Source organism: Ascidiella aspersa, chromosome 6 (assembly GCF_963924565.1).
Source record: "Ascidiella aspersa chromosome 6, kaAscAspe10.2, whole genome shotgun sequence".
NCBI classification, from domain to species: Eukaryota; Metazoa; Chordata; class Ascidiacea; order Phlebobranchia; family Ascidiidae; genus Ascidiella; species Ascidiella aspersa.
The window spans coordinates 22,170,788-22,192,430 of NC_139452.1; the positions used below are offsets into that span (position 1 = coordinate 22,170,788).

Consider the following 21,643-nt stretch of genomic DNA (forward strand, 5'->3'; position numbering starts at 1 on the left):
TCCGCGGCTTATTTTCTTTTGTAAGAAGTCACACTTTGTATTATCTAATAATGTATTTTGGATAACGTTTTGAACACCAGCCCTACACTACACTTTCTATAGTTGCGTAATACAAAACTTTAATGGCAAAAATGAAAAAGTACACCTGAAAAAAAAAGTACACCTGAAAATTACGTACAAGACTTGCCAGATTTTTTAACCTTTGTTCACGCTTTGCGTTAACGATCTTTATACATCAAGTTTTTTACCTTATGATGCTGTCATTTGAACTAGATTAGCGCTTCTTGCGCTGTAGAAGACTGACAAGTGCCAAAGTGCGTCGCGTACACACGGAAAACGTGTTCAAAAATACGAACAATCGAACAAACATTTTTAATTTTGAAAAAACTTGCAAGAAATGTCGGTATACCCCCCAAAAATTCGCGCCCGCTTCGCTCGCCAGGTGCGCCCCGACTTAAATACAGTACGTTAACAAACACTTAGCTAGATTAACCATTTAAGGTTATCGCGTTAAGTGGTTTTATTACACTTTTCAATATGAATAACGACGTGTGGACTTGAATTTTGAACCTAACAAACGCCTTTTGTCCCGCTTTGCGCCAACACTAGACTGCTTCCTTAAAAGTAACTAAACACGATTTTAAGTGCAAAAACATATCCGGAGACCGTCTGATTAACAGTTGTTCTAACATTTAAATAACGTACTTCGTAGTTAACATTTTGTGCGGCCCGCAGAGACCTTTCTGAGTTTTGTTTCAGCCCGTGACTAGAAAAAGTTGGCCGACTCTTGTTGGAGAGTATGTGTAGGTTACTCTTTCAACAATAATTAAATTGCCGCAGTTATTCACAACTTATTGATTTCGAAATCTTTTGATATCCAGTATCGTAAATCTTACTTGTTGCGTTAATGATTTAAGCAGAGGGAAGCAATCTCATCCGTCCCATTTATGTTGTCAGTTTTGTAAATATAGCGAATTTGGTATTATTTATTTTTTGCTTTGTATTGCGGTCCGCGAAAAAAACAGATTCACAAATAGTGGTCCGTGGTCCAAAAAAGTTTGGGAAACCCTGATCTAGCACGTTCCTTTCAACAAACTTGCCGACTTAATTTGAAGCACAATCATAATAACATGCTGGAAAAACAAACTGTAATGTATAATGTTTGCAAAAAGGCCGGCACGAGACGACCGTGTTGACAAAAGTATTCTGTACAAAGAGAGAAAAATGGCACTTTAAAAATAGCGACAAAACACGACAAACTGTACACAATACATTGACCCACACAAGGTAGGCCTTGGCATCGAGCAATAACAAGGCAGAAGTTTTCGCAAAAATAGAAACTTTTATGGTACCGTGTTTAGTCGGCCGACGATTGATTGCTTTAGAAGAGAATCTAGCCGAAATGTTGTAACCTACTTGTTGCTAAAATCTTAAAGTGTGTAACCAAGCATACCGGAGATTAAAATGTATATTGCGATGCACCAATTGCAACCGGTAGTAACGTGTGAGTATAGCTAGTAAGAAGATGATTTGTACTTTCCAGGTCCCTTTTTAATTGATTTTAATTGATAAAATAAACCTCTAATTCTAAAAGCAGGCCAAGGCGCCATATGTGCAGGAGATAAAGATAGAAAGAGGGTTTGACAACAGTGAAGTGAATACTAAACGGAGGGATAAAAAATCACCTAAGTGCATCGAATAAACGATATGGGGAGGGCAAAGAACATTGAACAAAAATAGGGAGGCTTATAAGGCAACAAACGCCGTTACAAGTCGAGCATTTCAAATAGTGCAACAGAAACAGTTGAGTTTCTGTTAGCCACCAAAAATAATTCACTTTTTTCGGGTTGGGGTGTAAATATATAATAATTTAGCAAAAGTTACTTTTCACATAAAACGATAGGATTTGCTATCAAAAAGAAAACGCATTGAAAACCTAAGAGACGATCTAAGAATATATTACGTTGGGCAAATATATATTATTTGAGCATTAGGGCTGGAGATTGTAGTTACTCGCAGAACAAAGCTCATACAGAAGTGGATAGCATTTTGGCAACGATTTGACTAAAGGGTTTATTAGAAACGTTCACAAAACGTTACCTACTTTAGTTTGGGTCTTTGCTGTTATCAGACGTAGGTTATACCAGTTAACAATAAAAAGCGGTGCATGGCGAAGATTAACTGATGGTGACATTATTGAAAATTTACGAAAAAAATTAAAACAATATTTTGCAAAACCAAAAATTCTATCGTTTGAACAAAATCATGCCAATCGTCTTTAAAAGTGGAAATCTAGTAGCATAAATAATAATTAATAGTCCAAATTCTTGTTGAGCTTCTTGTAAACAAGTGGAACACAGCAAATGGGTGCGAAATACTTTCGTGGGACTCTTTAGACAAGCCAGAGAACTTCGTCTTCGTAGGTTATCGCAAAAAAGGGTAAGAACGGCCAACACTGGAACTTTTGGAGTGCACGTAAAACCCAACAACCGCGGGACGAACTAGGACAGCGAGGGTAGCAGATAAAGAAAGGAACTTTATACAAATAAAAAGCCACCGGGCTGCTGCCGTTTTTCCCAGTGACGTATGATGTGCGATCGTGTGTACTCGACGAAGCAGAAAAGGTGGGTAGAGCAGAGGGAAGGATAGAGAAAGAAGAAAACGAAATGAAAACAATAAAACAACGATCGCTAATAGAGAGTGTAAAAGTTCGGTAAAATTGCGTTTTGACGATTGCAAGGCGGAACAATTAAGAATCGGTTAAGGCCTGAAACTTGGCGTCTCATTTTCGAACATATAGGCGAGTAACACTATTTAAAATGCGCGACGAATTGGGGGCTCAACATTTGCTTTGTATAGATGTACCATACTGATCGAAATAATGTTAGTAAAAGTATAAAAAAACTTATACTTCCTTTTACGTTGTTCAGTGAAAACTTCTTTTGGAAAACTTGTTACGACATGAGGTTCAAGACTCAGATTCGACTCATGCTTTTGGCTTGATTAAATATGTCATTCGAGGCACAGAAGAATGCAACATGCGTAGGACACAAAACCCGGGTAAGGACAACGATTGCCTAAAACTATCATCCTTTATATGAAAAAAATTGGGCGCTATTGGTTGTAGATATGTGCGCGACTAACTAACGAAGCCAGTAAGGGGTAGGTGCATTGTTGGCGAAATTTTCCGTTTTCTTCGCCTCACCACAAGTAACTTTCAAGCGCTGGTACTGGTAGGCCTCGGTTAAGACGACTTCCTGTTCACTTGACGACTTGGCAGACAACTTTGATCGCTACACTCATTTGTTCGTCACTTTGGCTTAAAGCGTCATTGCGCGAACACAGGCAAGGCACGCCAGAGCCACCTACTGAAGATACCAGTTACCGCGATTCAAATCGCCATTGCATTGGCCCGTATGTGTCGCATCAACCCAAGTGAGCACGCCGCTGATTGCGTCCCAGGGCGATGCAGACGTGTACTACAGTTGCTGGTTACAGACGGACACATGTCACATCGTGATGCGTACGTTCTGGTGCGGGTTGGCGATGAGTCCGTGCAGCATCTGCTGGTTGCCTGGCACCTGCTGCGGTGCGATGAAGTTGGGACGAGGTGGCAGGGCGAACTGCTGCGGAGGTCCCAGAGGTTGGCGGTTCGACGACTGCTCGCGACGTCTCGCGGCCTCTTCTTCGCGCTGACGCCGCTTCTCCTGCGCCTGCTTGCCGTGCGTCTTCATGTGAGCGTTGCGGCTCTTCACCTGGTCAGGTAAGGACAGCGTTTGAGGTTTGGATATCCAAAAATACCTGATCGGAAGCGATACCCGATGCCAAGAAATAATATCGGTACTCATCCGATACTAGGGTGATATCGGTGGCAATCCGATAACAATTTTAAATAATAATTTGGGCCATGCGATCAGATAGGGCAAGTTTTATATTGAAACATAAATTTATTAAAAAAATATGTGTCAACAACTTAAAGTAACTAAATTTCCTAACACCAAAGCTAATTTTTGCAATATAATCTGTGAAAATTACCTTAAAATGTTACAATACCATATATTCTGCTTGTTTGAGAACATGGAAATGACGTCATTTGGCATTGGATCGGATCGCGATAGTTTTGGTAAACAATATCGTGTATGGTATCGGAATAAAATGACAAGTTTCTGACAGTCCTAGTAGGAGTGCACATTCGAGTTTGGTTTAATTTTGCTGAACGCGAGGTTCCTTGTCATGGTCTTTCGGAAAGTTTTAAGTTCACGGTTATTTCTTACCTTGGCAAACGACTTGCCGCAAACAGGACACGTGAAGATCTGGGCTGGTTGGTCGTCCGTCGACGTTATCGAAGCGGGCGAGCCAGCGGGAGAGGGACTACCGATTGCTGAAGCTTGCTGGACGCGAGCTGCAGAGAATACACACACTGTGTAATTACTGGTAGAGGGCTGCTATCACGCAGTAACCGGCGGCATGGATGGTTTGCGCATTTGCTGTGTTGTGACTGGTTGACTAGTTTTACTGCTGTATTGCTAAACAGCGTTTTAACACGGACAAACGGTAAAAATTCCCAATTAATTCTTACGGTAATCAGCTATACGCAGGTAAAATTGGAACAATGCCACCATTAGTGAAGATATTACAAACAAAGCACGATATTATTGTTTTTCTATTTGGGTTTGTTACCAGCATTTCATATGTCCCTAGTCTAGCCTCTACCATACGAAAATAGGATTAATTAAGGAAAACAAAAAACATCCAGAAAAGTTTTAGAGCAAATCGCATCGAGTTTATGCATTTAAAAAAACAACACTTACCCTTGTGAGTTTTGGCGGGTTTCTGAGCGTATTGTTGCGTGGGTGGTCTGCCCAGCTGGGGATGGGACTGGGGTTGGTTCGGCAATGAGATGTGACCCAGGTGGGGGCTGTTTGTCTGCGGCAGATGGTTGGTCCACTGGCGGGATGGTGGGGCGGTAAAATGTGCCTTAAGCGATAATGTAGAGATTATTACTCAAAAGTCAAAATGCTTCGCTGCTGACTCTTTTAAACGTGCATATACTTTGTAATAGCCGTACAGTCAATTGCGTTGATAAGTGCAAAAAAAAATTCAAGAAAACTAATATACAGTTAAAAAAATTATTAGCAAATTTAAACTTTACTCTTTTTACTGTTTCATTTTTCCAGGACAATCACAGGATTCAGCGGGCGAATTCCTTCAGTCCTGAATTAGACTGCGAATGTTGTAGCAGTCGATTCTGGCTCTACTGTTTTAACCCAGTCATAGGCGCCGAACTTTCAAAATTCCAGGGAGTTTTTTTTAACCAGAACAAAATGCTCAATCACCAACAAAGTGTAGTTACGCACAATGTTAATGAACCTTAACTGTGTTACAGGGTGCGTATTTTGCGTTATCTTATTATTGTTCTCGCATGTTTGACCGAATGCCAGGGCGTTTTGACGTCCTGCAAGAAATACACAGCGTCGAAAAACAGTCTACCTACACAGTGCCTATCTACGTTGGCGCCTATGCACCCAGTGCTACTTAGCTGTAAACTTGTTCACAATTGGAACTGAACTTCTAGAAGTGTTCAAATTATAGGCAAACCTGTTGGCTTGACTCGTCTTCTTCAGAAGACGACGTGCCTGATGGTTCGATTTTCATTGCCCTCCTGACATCGGCTGGGGAACCGGCCAGTAACGTCATGACGTCACCACGCTCGTCGCCATGGAAACGCTTGGGTCGCTGCACCCGGCGTCGGTGACGTTTGCTGACGTGATAATAGCGCTCCACACAGTCGGCAGTGCTCCGCGTCTTCACCTGCGACAAACGTGTTTGCATGAGAGCACTATCTTTTAGATACCGGTGTTGTTTAACGTTTTATGGTCGTTAACCGTGAGGTAATCGACTAATATCCCATAATATAGACAACCAGACATGCAATTGATGGTCCATTTTAGTCGAGCTAATATTTCCACTAAACGAAACCTTTGAATAAAAAGGTTGCTCTGTTTCCCCAATTTTATTTCGAATTCGCCGAAAACAGTTGCAGAATTTGAAATCCTTGTTTTGCAAACTTGTGCTTACATTGGCGCACGCGAAACATTAGCAAAAATCATGAAGGGAAAAAACAGACTAAAAGCTGGAAGTTGTGCGTTTTAAGCGTACCATTTTTGAGATGACACAGAAATCTTTCCTGTGTTGCAGCATTCCGCACTCGAACTGTTTAACTTCGACCGAAGTCCAGGTCCTACCAGAACCGAGGAAGTGTTGCGTGGTGGCCGGAGCCGAGAGCGGGTTTTTTCGGGAAACAATCCGACGGACGGCGCTCTGGTAAGTAAAGCAACGTTATATCGTAGAAAAATATTTTTTGAAATAGAAAATCATAAAGATGGTGTGAGAGTAGATCGACATCATCTTGATTAAGACGTTTCGATACGAGCTTGTATCATCTTTAGTTAATGTGACTGAGAAGTAATTCAAGCTGCGTTCCACCTTTTATAAGTGATGCTTGAATTACATCTCAGTCAAATTAACTGAAGATAATACAAGCTCGTATCGAAACGTCTAAATCAAGATGATGTCAAAACTGCTCGACCTTTTTGGCTTTGCAATTTATTATCAATCCGTGGCTTTGGTTTAATTCGCAGTTATTTTGATTTGCTATGGACTAATTTTAAAACTACGCAACGGACAACTACATAAAGAAGTTCATTATTAAATGTAATAATCTATAAGCCTTTTAGTGCTATAAACTTATTTCCTTAGATATTACAGGTTTATTTAATCCTATTAGGTTCAGCTTAGTAAAATACCGTAGTACTAAAGTCGAGATAAGGGGTCATTTTTTGTCGTCTATTCAACACTAAATTTTGATGCAAAATTACACTGTCTTGGCGGCTCACCTACAAAAATATATCCAAAGCGACGATAAACTCATGAGCTAATAGCCAATGCAGTCGAGGACGAATATATTGATGTTTATATGCACCAAAGGCACAGAATTTTGAATTATTATATATACCCTTATCTGTTTACAACGTTAGAAAGCTTACCAAGATGTCACCACCAGATCTGGCCAAACAATCTAAGGCAAATTCTTTATTGGAACCTCCGTATGGAACCACTGCAGAGCAGGACAACTCCATGAACTCTTCCACTGTAAACAAATATACGATTTTAGTAACAAGTTTGTTGTTATTGCGGAAAACTAGGAAGGTGGTTCTCAACCCTTTTTATATGTCTACCCCTTTCATGGCATTGTAATACTTTAGTGGCTGCCTTGCTGCTAATTTTGTAAAAATGCTACCCCTTTCATGGGATTGTAATGCTTTGTGGCTGCCTTGCTGCTAATTTTGTAAAAATGAGTCATACAATGCACAAGGGAGGTCTTCTAAAGTCAGAATGAAAACCACAAATTGAATTTTAACTGGATAATGATTAAAATATTATAAGTTTGCGGCCTCATGAAGACTCTCTGTGGTTCTCAGGGGACAAGGGCAACCGTTAAGAAACCCTGAACTAGGTAGTCTATACTTTTCTACGGAGCAAAAAGGTCTGTCCAAGAATTATGTGATTATCCTAAAACACAATAACTGAATGGGATTTCGGTGCACAAGCAATCCGACAAACTTTTTTTTAAATAATTCGTTTTAAACAATTCGTTTGTTGTCATGCCAAATCAACTATTGACAAGTTTTGCAAACATAAATAGAATCTAAATATGACAATATGTATTTCTCAAACATCACCCAATGTTACTTTTTGTATAATTATTGACCCTACCCTGCGTTACGGAGAAAAGTCTGTTTCTGAAGTCTGAAAACAAAAAGTAAAACATAAAAAGGTTACTTTTGGATTTTGAAAGTTGTTCTATGGCTCCATCTTGCGGTGGGCAGTACCAGATCAACTCTGCTTTGTGCTTGTCTCTCATTGCAAACTTTTGAGGTCCTGAAGGTAAATAATACAACGTAAATAGCAACGACAAGTAGAAAGAAGTACTCTAACAGTATTTATTCGATTTATTATAATTATAACACAATGCTGGTATTTTATTTAGGTAAAAGTTACACTCACGTATATCTGGAATATCCGCTTGAAACCGAGAGCCAATGTTGATTTTTCTAAACAAAAAATAAAAATGCAATATTAAAAAATCAAAAACGAGTTCTGTCTGTAACGACGAGATGCACAATCAAATTAACAACACAATTATTACTCCTAACAAATATTGCGGACACCAGAAGACTTACGGGTCACTTGAACGGATAAGTTCTTGGTCTTCGTCTTCAAAGTTTTCATCCAACTCTGGAATTGTTGGAAAGCTCTGCGAGTCATTGTTGCTCACTGAAAAAAGCCGTTATTAAGATGTTTAAAACAATATATACTATTTTTATGACCACCCATAACGGATGATGCCTCTTATAGTATTGCACTTGCCAAACAAAACAAAATCTTAATGCCAGTTAAAAACGCTAACAATTTCAATATGTCAATACAAAAACGGCAAGTTTTCAGGGCAAAATTTAAGCCTAGCATTACAAAAATTGACCAGAGCGATTTGAAAAACTAATTTTAAGGAGGCAACTGGTGGAATAAATAAACTAAAATAGCATTACGTAAAGAAGTTTAGTTGCAAAAAAAACTATTTAATACTTACGCTGGCGAAATAGTTTGGCTGAGGGTGTATTAGGTGTTGTACAATAAAGACCAGATCCAGCTCTCATGGGGCTGATCATGGGTGGTGGGGTATACGGGGGGATTTTATTGTCAACTACCCCATTGTAGCTAGAGTTGCTATCCCCACTAGGTCTGAAAATAAACAACAACAATATGGAGATCTGCATTTAAGAGTTTTTTTTATAAACAAATATAAATTAAAAAACAAAAAGTAATCTTAGAGAAATTGCAAATAGAATAATTTAAAAACAACAACGAAATAATTGCATATGTACCTTCTTCTGTGATGCAAGTGACTTTGGTAGTAGTAAGGTTGATTGTGATTGGTGTACGCATTAACACTGGATGGAATTACGAGGGGAGGGGGTTTGTGGCGCACCCTCAAAATTGTATTGTTCGGCTTTTTCATTGGATTGTTTCCCACCAATCCCTGCCTCATAAAATCGTGCTTGTTAGGCTGAGATCCTGCTTTGAGTAACCGACAGTCAGCCGAGTGACGACGCCTTCTCACACGTCTTTGTACTGGCTTTGGTTCAGCCCAAACTTCTTGTGTTGCAGGGACTTCATTTTTCACTTGGTGTTTGCCTTGGATAGGTCCTGGATTAACTGGCTGGTTTTCATGAACCATTGCACTCTGTAAGTTCGACTCTTCATTGGGCATTGAACTATTGTTTACGTGATGATTACCCTCTGAAGTGCCGGGACGTAACTTAACAGTAGGCACAGGACTGTGAAGAATTTGTTTCAAAATGCTGCTGTTGGAAGTTTTGATGAGGTGCGATCCCTCGCTATGATGGCGCTGCCTGAAAGGTCGATCGCTTGAGCTTGAGAACAAAGATCCACAAGAGGGCGTGCCGCCCATCATTGAATTCGGTAAAATCTTGCTCGGATTTGCAACGTTCACTGCTTCGCGCATTATCGGATCGTCGTAGGATGACAGGAGCATACTGTCGTCGTGCCAGGTTACAGTTGGTTCTGGGGCAAAGGATGAGTTTTGGTTTATAGTCTGTGCGTCGTATTCACCATAGCGGCTTTGTAACCTCCTTTGTGCAGTGGTGACTGGCAAAATAAACGGATCATGACCGGTTCGAATTGGCGAGGTTTTGCTGTCAGCATTCTGATACATGGGATTGCTTTGCGGATGTGTGTTGGGTGCCGATGTTGCTTCCCAGACAACCCCCAACTCCGAGCCTGGATTATTGGGGTTGCTGGGCTCCGGCTGTGGGTGATAAGGATGCTGATAATCTGCTGTATGTCCTCCCACTATTTCACCCGGCAGCTGATCACGGTTAGCGGCCGCAACTGCTATTGAAGCCAACTGTGACAAGGAGTTTGTACCTGACAAGTGCAGTTCATAGTTGGAAGGGTAGTTCTCATCATTTATGTTATTAAACGCCATCTGTTTGTTTTCGGTTGCAGTTTGTTCAGGTGTGTAAGTTGGCTGCGGGTTCACCTCAAGTGGCATGGCACCTTCTTGGTTGTTCACATATTGCAAATCTTGGGGCGGTAACAAAGAGGGGTGAATCATGTTAGGAAGGTTAAGAGAGAACGGGGCCTGGGTTGGCGTGGTGTACAGCTGGGAGTAGTGAATTGACTGGGGGTTGATTTTGTTTTTCAACAACTGATCTGGCGCGTTGACGCCAAAATTACCCATCATATGTGCTGGTTGAATAACCATACTCGGAGGTACTACATAGGTGGGGGCTATTGCTGTTGGTTGGTACACAAATTCAGACGAATGGGTTGGTTCAGTCTTAAGATAGGAAGCAGCAGATGCCATCGTCAAAAGTCCATTATGGCCGCGAGTGGCCAGTTGTTGATTTAATGAAGCAGTCCCATATGGTTGGGGGAGCAGTGGCGGCATGGCTTCCATACCAGGGGGTGCACCCCCCACTGCTATAAGGCCAGGGGGTGACCGTCCAACATCGCGAAACACAGCTTCGGGGTTGTGTGACATGGGGATCGATGAAGGGGGAGTATGCTTCGGGGCAGAGTCATGGCTTTTGTGACTGCGTTCATCTTTGCTCTAACAGAAGTGACACAGTTGTAAGTCTTAAAACTCACGTGTTAAATTACCAAACTATCATTTACCACTGATAAACTCAGTATATTTTTGCCTCCTAATTGTTAAACAGTCGCCAAGTATTAATTTTCATAGCAAAATGTAGTCAAAATGTAATTCTGTACATAAAAAAAATTAATTCCAAATTCAACACTTTTAGAAGATATAAAATTAATAATTTAACTTTTATGCAATACTTGTACAAGTAAGCATCTCTATTAAGCAAAACAAGTTAAAAAGCATTTGTTCAAAGCCACATTGTAACAGACTAACCTTTTTATCCGAAGAGCTGTGGACTCGCATGTGGCCGTTGAGTGCGGGAGTACTGCGGAATGAATGACCACATAAACCACAGGTGAGACTGCCGTCGGAATTTCGACGACTCGAGTTGCTGCCACTGCTGCTCTTGCGGTCTCTTGAAGCAGCCACCTAAAGAATAGATTATGTTTAGTAAAAACAACAAGTAACTAAACTATTCCGACCAGGGGTTCTTAACCTTTTTTGGTATGTTTTACCCTCTTAACAAAAATGAATATTAAATTTACCCCCAATATATAAAGTGGTCCTAATTTATTAAAAAACGAAAGTATCAAATTACAACAGTCATATTTACTGCGACGGCTGCCCTTGTTATCGTGGCAACGAGTTGTTCAATGTCAAGTAGTAGATTATATCTGATATTTTGCACAACGAATATCAGATTCAACATGTTAAGTTGGTTTTAGATTTGATAGTAAGCAATGCAGAGAAGCCGTTTCACATAGTTTAATTAAAGAAGACGGAACCAGAATATTCAGAGCTTGAATACATGTCCTTGGATTTACCCTCGAAAATAAGGAAATTTACCTCCGGAGGTAAATTTACTCCGGGTTAAGAAAGGCTGGTTTAGACACAAGTATAGTCAAAGCGGACATGGTGCTTGTCAGAATACTAAATTCAACTATATTTCATTTACATGACAAGCAGCATGTCCTTTTTGATTATACCTATACACACAGTTGCACATAAATAATAATCCGTTTTTCGTTTAATAAGTCATATATATGGTTACCTTTGCAGGAGTTTGTGATCTCGTTGAAGCAATATCAATCGTTGGTGGCGTTGCTGTGGGGGTAAGGTACACGTTGTTTGCCATAGCTGTGCTGCTGGCAACTGGGTACTGATGGTCACCAACATAAGGCAAAGCTGGGCTTGGGTGTCTGAAGTAAATAATGTTTGGGTAAAGATAATAATGAGTCATTTGCCAAGTAACTGCTTAGGCAGGAAAAGTGAAAGTAGATGGTAATTTGCTTTTATGTCAGAGTCAACCAATTCTCAAAGCATTTAGTTTAACAGTGACAACATTTTCCACATGGAATTAAATTATGTTTTTTGACAATTAAATACATTTTCCAACCCTGTAGTGCTGAGAATCCAGTGATATTTATTTCTGTGCTATGATGGTTATGTGTAAGACATCATCTGAAGGCACATTTTATGAATGCTGAACATTACTCTACTACCAAATTCATCAAAAATTTTTAAACAACACAGTTGAGGGACCAAACTTGCAAGTAAATGAAAGGATAAAAATAGAAAACTTAATACAACTCTGGACCATGTATAATATGTATATTGTATATAAATTCTGCAGAACACTGAAAAAAAAGATATATTGTAGAGATAGACATATATATCGGTTCACTGATAATATCGGGAGATATTTGGCTTTTTGCCGATATATCGATACCGAAATGTAGGCCGATACTTTGGCCATTATTTTAGTATGAAAATATGAAACGATTTTTCCTTTACAACAAACAACTTACCCTTCATCATCAGTGGCATGAGCCTTTGCCGAAACGTTTGAATAATAAAGCATGTCGCTTTTTATGTCTATTTGGGCCGTTATTTTCACCATTAAGCTTATGAACAGATCCGTATAGTGTTCCAACTTACCCTTGTTTTGATAAAAATTTTTTAGATATACTTTTTGAGATATTTTTTTTTAGATATTTTTTAGAAACCTAAAAAATCAGATATCGGTATCCAATATACGCATTGTACATTTCAATATGACGTTTGCATATCTCAAAAATTTAAAGTTGGATCACTTATATAGTTATTCAAATTTTACAGTACAATCCCACTTTAGAGTAAACAAGTTTTTATCTAAATGTCACAAGAAACAATAGTATACATTAAAACATTTGCTAACCTGGGTAATGACACTGGATGCTGTCCAGCAACTGGGTAAATTACAAAACCTTGAGAACCGACAGCACCGGCAGGAAACGGAAAAACAACTCCTTGCCCTGGAAGAGCTACACTTGAGGGAACATAACCTTGAGCAGGCAAGGGGCTAGGCGGCTTTTCCACTTTAACTGTATTCATGGGAGAATTCCGGGGATCGTGGCTCATCATTACATGTGGTGGAAGCAGAGTTGAAGCTTCTGAGTTTGGATTTGCCGGTCGTAAAAGGTGATGCATAGATTGCGGGCTGTTGTATGCTTGATCGTAAGTGGGAGGGGGAGTATTGTGCATGATTAACTGCTCGTGAAGTAGTCTCGCTGGCAAGCCAGAACCAATAAGAGCAGGTGAGGATCGATGGGCCTTTACCAAATCTTCGAATACAGCTTTAGCACTGCCTTCTGGTGCTTTCTCACTTTGTTCAAGCAGTTCTCGTAAAGCAAGGGCAGCTTCTTTATCTCTCTCATTAAGTGGCGCTTCATCATCCAGAGCACCTTGTGTTGACTGTGTGGTCGAGGCATCTCCAGAGAAAAATCTAGCTCGCTGTTGGTGGTCAAGCTGGTGTTCTGGATGATCCAGTGGACTTTTTAATTCTGGCTCTTGTGGAGCAGTAACTTTGGTTACCGGAATCGTAAACGTGCTCTTTTTGACATTGGCATCATGCCTTTTGCCAATGGGTACACCCCTGGCGTGCATAGAAACAATGGGACTTCCTTGTGTAGGATATGGAACATTATTTGTGGGTAGGACCTTTGGTTGTATGTTGACATGATCCGGTGGTGCAGTTTGACCTGTCACCGACCAACCACCAACTGAAGCAGACACATTAACATTTAACGGTAACTTTCTTGACTGAACTTGAGCAAGTCTAGCAGGAGAACCAGTCCGTACCAAACTTGGCTGGGCAGTCGGTGGAAGGGGCTTTGGGTAGCATGCCTTCTCAGGATTTCTAGTGGCTGCCACCTCTTCCTGACGGAGTTTGGCCTTTCTAGCGAGCTGCTGCAAAGCATCACTGCTGCTTCCTTGCCGGTAACTTTCACCTTGTCGTCTCTGCTGTTGCTGTTCTTCTTGAAGTCTTTCTTGCTGTTGTTGTGCGCTGAGGGCCAGTAGCTGCATGTTGTAGTGGTCAGCAGGTGGAGAAGTGAGCTGTGGAGGGGTTCCTTTTACCTTTGTTGCATCTACGATCTACAAAACACAAAAAAGCAACATTGGAGTTGAAAATGTTCTACCACTATGAGGAAAAATTAAGGTTGAAGTTTTACAAAACCTGTTGTCTATGGTGTATAAATCAAAGTGTTTGTCTTTGATGCTAATAGTCAGTGGGAGATTACTAATACTAAAACTAGATATTTTATATTACACTTTCAGATTGACTATATAAATACATATTTTTTTAATTTAAATGTTTTTGAAAGACGTTACTTAAGTTTGATTGGTCATAAAGAGTTTTTTTACCCTAGTTACAACACAAAAACATTGGTTAATATAAACCAGTGTATCTCAATTTTAGCAGCAATCCAAGTTCTAAGAGTAAGCATAATAGCGAAGCTGTTGCAACCCAATTTCACTAAACTTTTTGGAAGTGTACACAACATAACAAATTAGTTTTTGTTATGTGATATATGATCCATGTTGTCGCATTACTTCCACAACTTTTTCAAACTTTGCAGCAATCATCCTTACAACCTATCTAATAAATCTAAGTTAGATTATCTAACCATATAAAACTAATGCAGTCATTGACCCAACCAAAATAAGTGGTGACCCAAATATAGTCTTCGCCCAAAGGTTGAGAAACACTGGTTTAAACAATGTCAACTATTTACCTGGACAATGATTAATGAAAATGGGTGGGGCAGAAATATAAATACTTCACAATCAATTTTTTTTCTTTTTTTGTAACAAACTTTAAAAGTATGAAATGTGACAATTGTATTAACTGGCAACAGAATTAACACTTACCTCTAGCTTTGGAAGAGGTCTGTAAAATAAAAAAAGCTAGTAATTAAACACAGAAAAACACATAACAAAAGTTCAATATCAATATAAAAAATAAACTAAAAACTTTAAATTGAAATAACCTTTGAAACGTTAAATAACTTTTAATGTTAATACATTCACCTTTTAAATATATCTGCTTCAGTGATTTTGAAATCAGTTTTACTTTTTAATTAGTTCCTAGTGTAGTTCATAAGCTATCTTAATGATGTTATCCTGCAGTTTCAGTCAACTGCATTATCAAATTATAACCTACCTATTTCGGGAGTCACCCTGTCCATTCCATGGCGAATTTACTCTGAAGGCAGCTGCAGGATTTTTTACAGCAGTGGCTTTGTTTTGGGCTATTGTGCCGGCATGATGAGGCTTAGGAGAATTTCTTGCATTTCTGTTTGAATAGCGACATGGGAAATCGTAAACCTTTTAAGTATTGGCTAAGGGAGCTAGTCCTAACCCATTAAACACTATTATCTGGAGGAATGCAAAAATTTTTTATAACTATTCACATTTAATTTAATTTTACAATAAAGAGTTGTTAGCCCTTTAAGATATAACTTGGCAATGGCAAACCCAACATTTGAACAATAGTTGTATAGGTAACTATTAGCAACAAATATAACGGTTAATCCTAAAATAAACAATTTTTATAAAAAATCCTTTGTGGATTTTGACCTAGGCTAAAACATATTTTTTAATATTAGTATGGCTCAATTTATTAACAACATATATTTTCTCAGATTCTAGCTGGGTATTTAAGAACAGCAAGCCAAATTAAAGGTAATTTAGAAAGTTTTTGTTCTTGCGAAATCTGTTCCACTTAAAACATGATAAAGAGAAGTTGTAATAGGAGATCTTTTAAGATTTGCTAATTTTTAGGCAAGATAAAATATAACTTTTATTAATAGTTTAACATACAAAAAATACTTATAGGCAATGATCCTTCTACATGTAATTTTATTATGCTAGGCTGAAAAGATGCTTGCAAAGAATTAAACAGCATATAACTATTATGCATGTATATATATAAAATTCCAAAAAATTATATAAGAACCATGGTCTAAAAAATTAATAAAAGCAAAAAAAAAAAGAAATTCAACATCTTTCACACTATTGAGTATTGTGGCAAGCACCAGGTTTACAGATATTTCAAAAGTGCACTATTTAGTGTATCAGAAGTAGTTAATAAATATAAAATGTGTTAAACAACTAAAATTTCTGTGCGAGAAAAACAAAAAGAAAATTAAAAAAGTTTTAAAAACAAGGTCCACTTTTTACCAAACAAAAGTTTAGGTTTTATGTGTTTTGTCCTGTAACATCTGCATCACAATGTTTTGTGAGGGCCTTAGCAATAATGTATGACTGATATAACAAAAAATTCAAACTTGAACAAACAGAGGCCCATTAAAGAATGTCCTGGCTAAACCAAAAAATCAAAAACAAAAATTTATTCTATAGGACAAGTTATGTATGGTATAAAATCAAATACACTGAGCAATGCTTGGTATGCATATTTGTATAACAAAAAAATAATTAAATAGAACTTGGCTGGAAACAGTTTGTGAAAAATAAACCCAATACAGAGCCTATAACGGTCAGCTGTTCTATACTTGTGCTGGTTTGTAGTATTACAATTTTAAACTTTACTATAAAAATATAAACCACTACAATTACAAATAAAAATGTTTTGTATCATTTACAATATATATACATACAACCATGGAACATAAAAGAAGGCTAAACATTTGTTAATACAATTACAATAAATTTCTCATGTATACATGTTGAAAGAAAAAAGTCTGGCAAATACAAGACAACATAATTGTTGATGCAGAGCTTGTCCGAACAAATATATTTACAAGACATAAAAATAAATTATATTAATTAAAGAAACTTACAGAAGTTGTCTGCCTTCAATCCAATGAGCTTTGCTTGGATCTGTTAAAAAATAAGAGTTAAGTCGTTTTTTAAAATCAATCAAAAAAATTAAGTATTGTTTGAAAAAAATTATGTAATCTGGATTTGGATTCAAACACATTTCACATGGTTTAATCACAGTGGTTCTCAAGTGGCCGATATCGTCCTTTTGGGGCAAAAAACAAAGGGGGTGAAAACCTTTTTAGCAAATACTCTTAATCATGCTGCAGTAAACTTGAGAGACATAATCAGTGACTTGCAAAGCAATAAATGTGTTTAAGTTATTACTGATGACTGAATTTTTTTCTTTAAATAAACAGTTAAAAACCGGTTTACATTTGCAGAGCACTCGTGTAGCATGCTGCCAGGAGCAGATCCAGAGGAAATTGGCTATGGCCTCCTAAACTGCCTATGTAATCAATTTAAATGCAACAAATGTTGCACTGCATGCAAATCGTTCTGTACTGCGTTTTACATTTTTTTGGAGAAGTCCAGCCCAAAATTGCCCCGGACAACATTGCATTCTGATAAATAAACCCAGGTTTTACAGCTTCGCGGGTTACAATATTTCTTACATATTCTTTGCAGGCAACATTTAGTACGCTACATGTATGCCAGGGGTGGATCAACGATTTTCAGTTAGCCAGGGCATGAAATGTTCAAAGCTGATGTCACAAAGCTTTGTCAAAAAGTAATGTTAAAAGACATTAGTTCCATAAACCTACTGCTCTTGTCGAACTTGTATGCAAATGAAATCGGGTGTAAATGAGCTTGTAATAAAACAGTGTGTACAACGCTCAAGAAAATTGCATGTTCGACATATCTTTTAATTTAGAAGTAGGCATCATTATTAGTGGGCCAAAAGAAACAAGTGCATTTTTTGTTAAGATTTTAAGTTAGTGGTATATTGAAATTTAACAATAGCCAAATTAGGTATTGCTATGGTTTTGCACGAAAAAGATTGTTTTTTTCCAGATCAATTTGGCTGAAACTGTATATTGGAAAAGGAGAAAAGCGTATAAAATAATTTTCCAGAAGAGCAATATATTTTATTGTTTATTTATTTTAAAAGTGGCAAAAATAGAAAATAGTAATTTAAATCGGGTTGTAAGTATTTTTTGCGCTTCACGCGAACTTCTATTTGTATTCGCTTCACTATATATTTATCCGCGTTAAGGAAATCTATTTAGCACACTAATAATTTACGGCAGGCGATTTATGCACTTTGTTCTTAAAACATCACATACTTTAAAGATTAATTGTTTTATGACGTCAAATAAAGGGGAAGATTATATGGAAGGGGGTTAAACACTTAACAACAACCTAAAGAACACGGCACATAAATATTAGAGATAGACTGATATATCGGTTTACTGATATAATATCGGCCGATATTTGGCTTCTACAGATATATCGGTATCAGTAAATGTAGGCCGATACTTTTGCCGATATTTTAGTACCAAAATATGATATCGTTTTTCCTATACAACAAACAACTTTTTTTTTTATTCAAAAAATTTTGGTTTTAGCATCAGGACAAGTTAATATGCAAAATAATAGTTTATTAATAAAGGTATATAACTAAAACATTATTAGAATTTTTTTTTGTTAATTGAAGTTTTGAACATTTCTGAGGTATATATAGAAAAAAAAGCGGTATCGGTAAAAAAATGTAAAAAATCGGGTAGCGGTATCGGTATCGGTTCAAACAAATGGATATCGGTCGACCTCTAATAAATATAAACTGTATTTCAACAGTAGTTACCACTTGAGGCCTTTCCTTTATCAAGTTTGTTGCCATGGTTATAGGTTTCACCATTGCCAGACTCAAGAACCAGCTGCGATGAATCAGGAGACAAATCTTTAAGAAGACATTCTACAGTTATCTACTTGTGTTGCCTTAAATAGTTTGTTCAGATTGAGGAGTATTCATAATAAAATATATTGCCTTTAAAAGCAAGATAATTACTAAAGCAAAATAATCTAAAAAAAGTTTTTTTTTCAAATTAGAGTATGACATCATTAAAGTGATGGTAATAAAGTCATAGGAAAAAACCTAATCAGAAAAAGCCAATACATGTCCTTCAAAAGCGAATCTTTAAAAGTACAGCGAGCACATACTTTAAATCGTGCATGATATTCACAGTTAGTTAACCCTTTTTTAAGAAAAACTGCGTTAGTTAAATAATGCAATTGTTCCACTAACACTGGATATTAGCGCAGTGAACGGCCAGGAACATAAATTGTGCCCAAATCAATGTTTTTGGCGAAAAAAGGGAGACTGCTTGATTTAGGGTTGCCAATTGTCGAATTCATACAAAGCTGGCAATCAGCCAACCAAAACGAATGAAAAAGGCTAAACAGAGAAATATATCCTGTACAGTCCACCCAGGTGCAAACAAGAGATGAAAGATTGCGTTTTGCATTTGTTTTCGGTACCGCTTTATCTTAAGAGGCATTCTGAGCCATTAACATTAAAAATTTTGCCGCTTTAGAGTTGAACCCTGTAAAAAATGACCCCCCCTGAGTACAACAACTACTGCATGTAAAGGTTTGTAAACATATTTTGTATCAAGTTACATGCACTAAAAAGCAAGATTTAGCAACTGTGCATAGCAGAATATTAAAGAAAAGAAAAAAATATCTGATAAAAACCTGGCATGTAGGAATCACCATGGCCATCAAACAATGCATAGCTGTCTTGTTCTGCTGAGTCATCTGGATATCCACTGTCAACCTCCATACTAGATTGGTTTAACCCTTCTCCACCGACACTGTTGGGCGTATGGGGGCCTGCATTATCTGGCAACAATTTTTTATAGTTGAATAAATCCAGACATTGAAAACAAGGCAAGAAAAGATTATTTAAATTCAAGAAAACAAAACTGGTAAAATGTTGCTGCAACATCAAACAACTGACAGCTAAAAAAAGAAGAATAAATACAGCAACCTGTTTGAACTGCTGCAATACAATCGATGTGCAACTTAACCAAAAAAAATTATTACTTTCCATCATTTCAAAATATTGAAATTGGTTGATGTCTAATGCATATATACCACTCAACATTAAAATAATTACCACATTTTGCAAAATCAAAGCAAAATTATAGTTAATAAAGTTTGAATATTAATTAATTAGGTAAAACAAAGAAATAAGAATCATAGATTAATTATTGTAGATTAAAAAAAGTATGAAAACAATATATCTAACAATTTATTCAGCACTTACCAAAAAGATGAGAAAGGTTTGGGTCCTTGTTTGTAAGAAGAATGTGCTTTTTATCTTGCTTCACTACTTCCATGTTCTCTCTAGGGTAATCCTCCATGTTACACCTTTTAAATTGGGGAGTATATTTGCAAAACCTATTCACATCTTTAGAAACCAAAAGTTAACAACTGCAAACATTGCTGGATGCTAACTCCAGACAGAATGAATAAACAAGGGAAATAACCTACACAAAACCAATGTATAATGTTACCAAAATTTAGATAATAACTTGGGAGATATGGGACTGATGTTTTAGGGGTTAAAAATTATCAGAAATGTGGCTATAATGTATTTTAAACCAAAATACTACAAATCTGGTTAAGTATATATTTCAATATAACAGGAGTTTAATCTAAATAAGTAAATAGAAACAACCAGGGTAAGGGATTTCTGTGGGAAAGAGCATTTGTCACTCATAATGGTGTATTATGAAACTTGACATGTTTACTGCAATGCCACCCACCAGTGGGTCATGCATAAAATTTGGCTACTGTTATGTGACCCACCGGTGGGTCGTACAAAAAATTACTGTTTTTTTTTTACGTTCACGGCGATGCAATGTTAATTGCGCCTCAAACAGTTTTGAGGGTTTTTAATCTGGTATTCATGAAGTTAAACTTTAAAACCTAACATATTCGGCTTTCTTCTTTTTCTTTAAAATCTTTGTTTATTATGTTAATTGGGTTTATTGGTTTAAAATTATAAGTGGGTCCTATTTTTTCGCCATAAAATAGTGTGATGTTAAGTTATTTTAAACTCTCTACACCTACCTAGCGACAGTAACATCTAGCAATATATCTCCAGTTTGTTATGTTCAACAATATGCTATTGATGTAAACCAAATCGCTAGTAAACCATTAAAATAGTACTACGAATCCCGTGTTTGATTTTCAGGGGTGAACAACCCAACAATCGGGTGATTTTATGGCAAATTAATACAAAATGTTGATTTACAAGAAAACTGTTGGTTGTACTCACATAAAAATTATCAAGAAGGTTGTAGATTTTTGTGGTTTGGGCCCAAGGGTTGTGGTGCATTTTTTGAAGGGAGTTTAACAAAAATAAATTTTAAAAACGGTAAAACCAATAAACCAAGGTGTAATATATAACACTACAAATATTAACCTGGTAAATAACCCTATTTATAATGACCCAATTATTGACCATCCATGTAAATAAGGCCCTGAAAAATACCACCTGACAAAATATACGACAACCCCATAAAACGATGCAGGATTCTTTTTTCAATAATTGAAACATAAATATCACACAAGCAAATAGTTGAGCTTTACTCTATAAGTTGCTTAAAATTATGCGAGCCACCAGTGGGTCAAATCGAACTGGCTACACTATAGTTTGTGTTTAATGTGATTTGACCCACATGTGTACAATTGATGAAACTGTCTGAAAGAACTCCTTAAAGCAAAAAAAACATGCAGACAAAATTTGACTGAAAAGCTCTGGCGGCAGCTAGAAGTACAGAAAGTTAAAGGTAATCGCAC

General features: G+C 37.4%; 1 protein-coding gene across 1 annotated transcript; it reads right to left on the reverse strand.

Moving 5' to 3' along the window:
- Window positions 1-1,041: 1,041 nt before the first annotated feature.
- On the reverse strand, window positions 1,042-20,373 carry LOC146140794 (uncharacterized). Its single transcript, XM_083391326.1, has 20 exons — window positions 20,103-20,373; window positions 19,529-19,675; window positions 18,639-18,734; window positions 16,855-16,894; window positions 15,216-15,347; window positions 14,924-14,942; window positions 12,930-14,146; window positions 11,784-11,931; window positions 11,006-11,161; window positions 8,946-10,696; window positions 8,651-8,802; window positions 8,244-8,337; window positions 8,068-8,114; window positions 7,843-7,941; window positions 7,047-7,150; window positions 6,160-6,321; window positions 5,599-5,811; window positions 4,812-4,977; window positions 4,275-4,402; window positions 1,042-3,755 (listed from the first exon to the last, which is right to left on the reverse strand). The coding sequence occupies exons 1-20, from the start codon at window positions 20,197-20,199 to the stop codon at window positions 3,510-3,512; spliced, it is 5,214 nt and encodes a 1,737-aa protein (XP_083247452.1). The 5' UTR covers window positions 20,200-20,373; the 3' UTR covers window positions 1,042-3,509.
- Window positions 20,374-21,643: the final 1,270 nt, after the last annotated feature.

Bases quoted from the DNA above. Each gene is read 5' to 3' on its own strand.
- LOC146140794 (XM_083391326.1), bottom strand. From the start codon at position 20,199: ATGGAGGATTACCCTAGAGAGAACATGGAAGTAGTGAAGCAAGATAAA. The intron at 11,932-12,929 runs GTTAGCAAATGT...TATTTACTTCAG, and splicing joins CATCCAGTGTCATTACCCAG to ACACCCAAGCCCAGCTTTGC. The intron at 8,803-8,945 runs GTACATATGCAA...GTTTATTTTCAG, and splicing joins CACTTGCATCACAGAAGAAG to ACCTAGTGGGGATAGCAACT.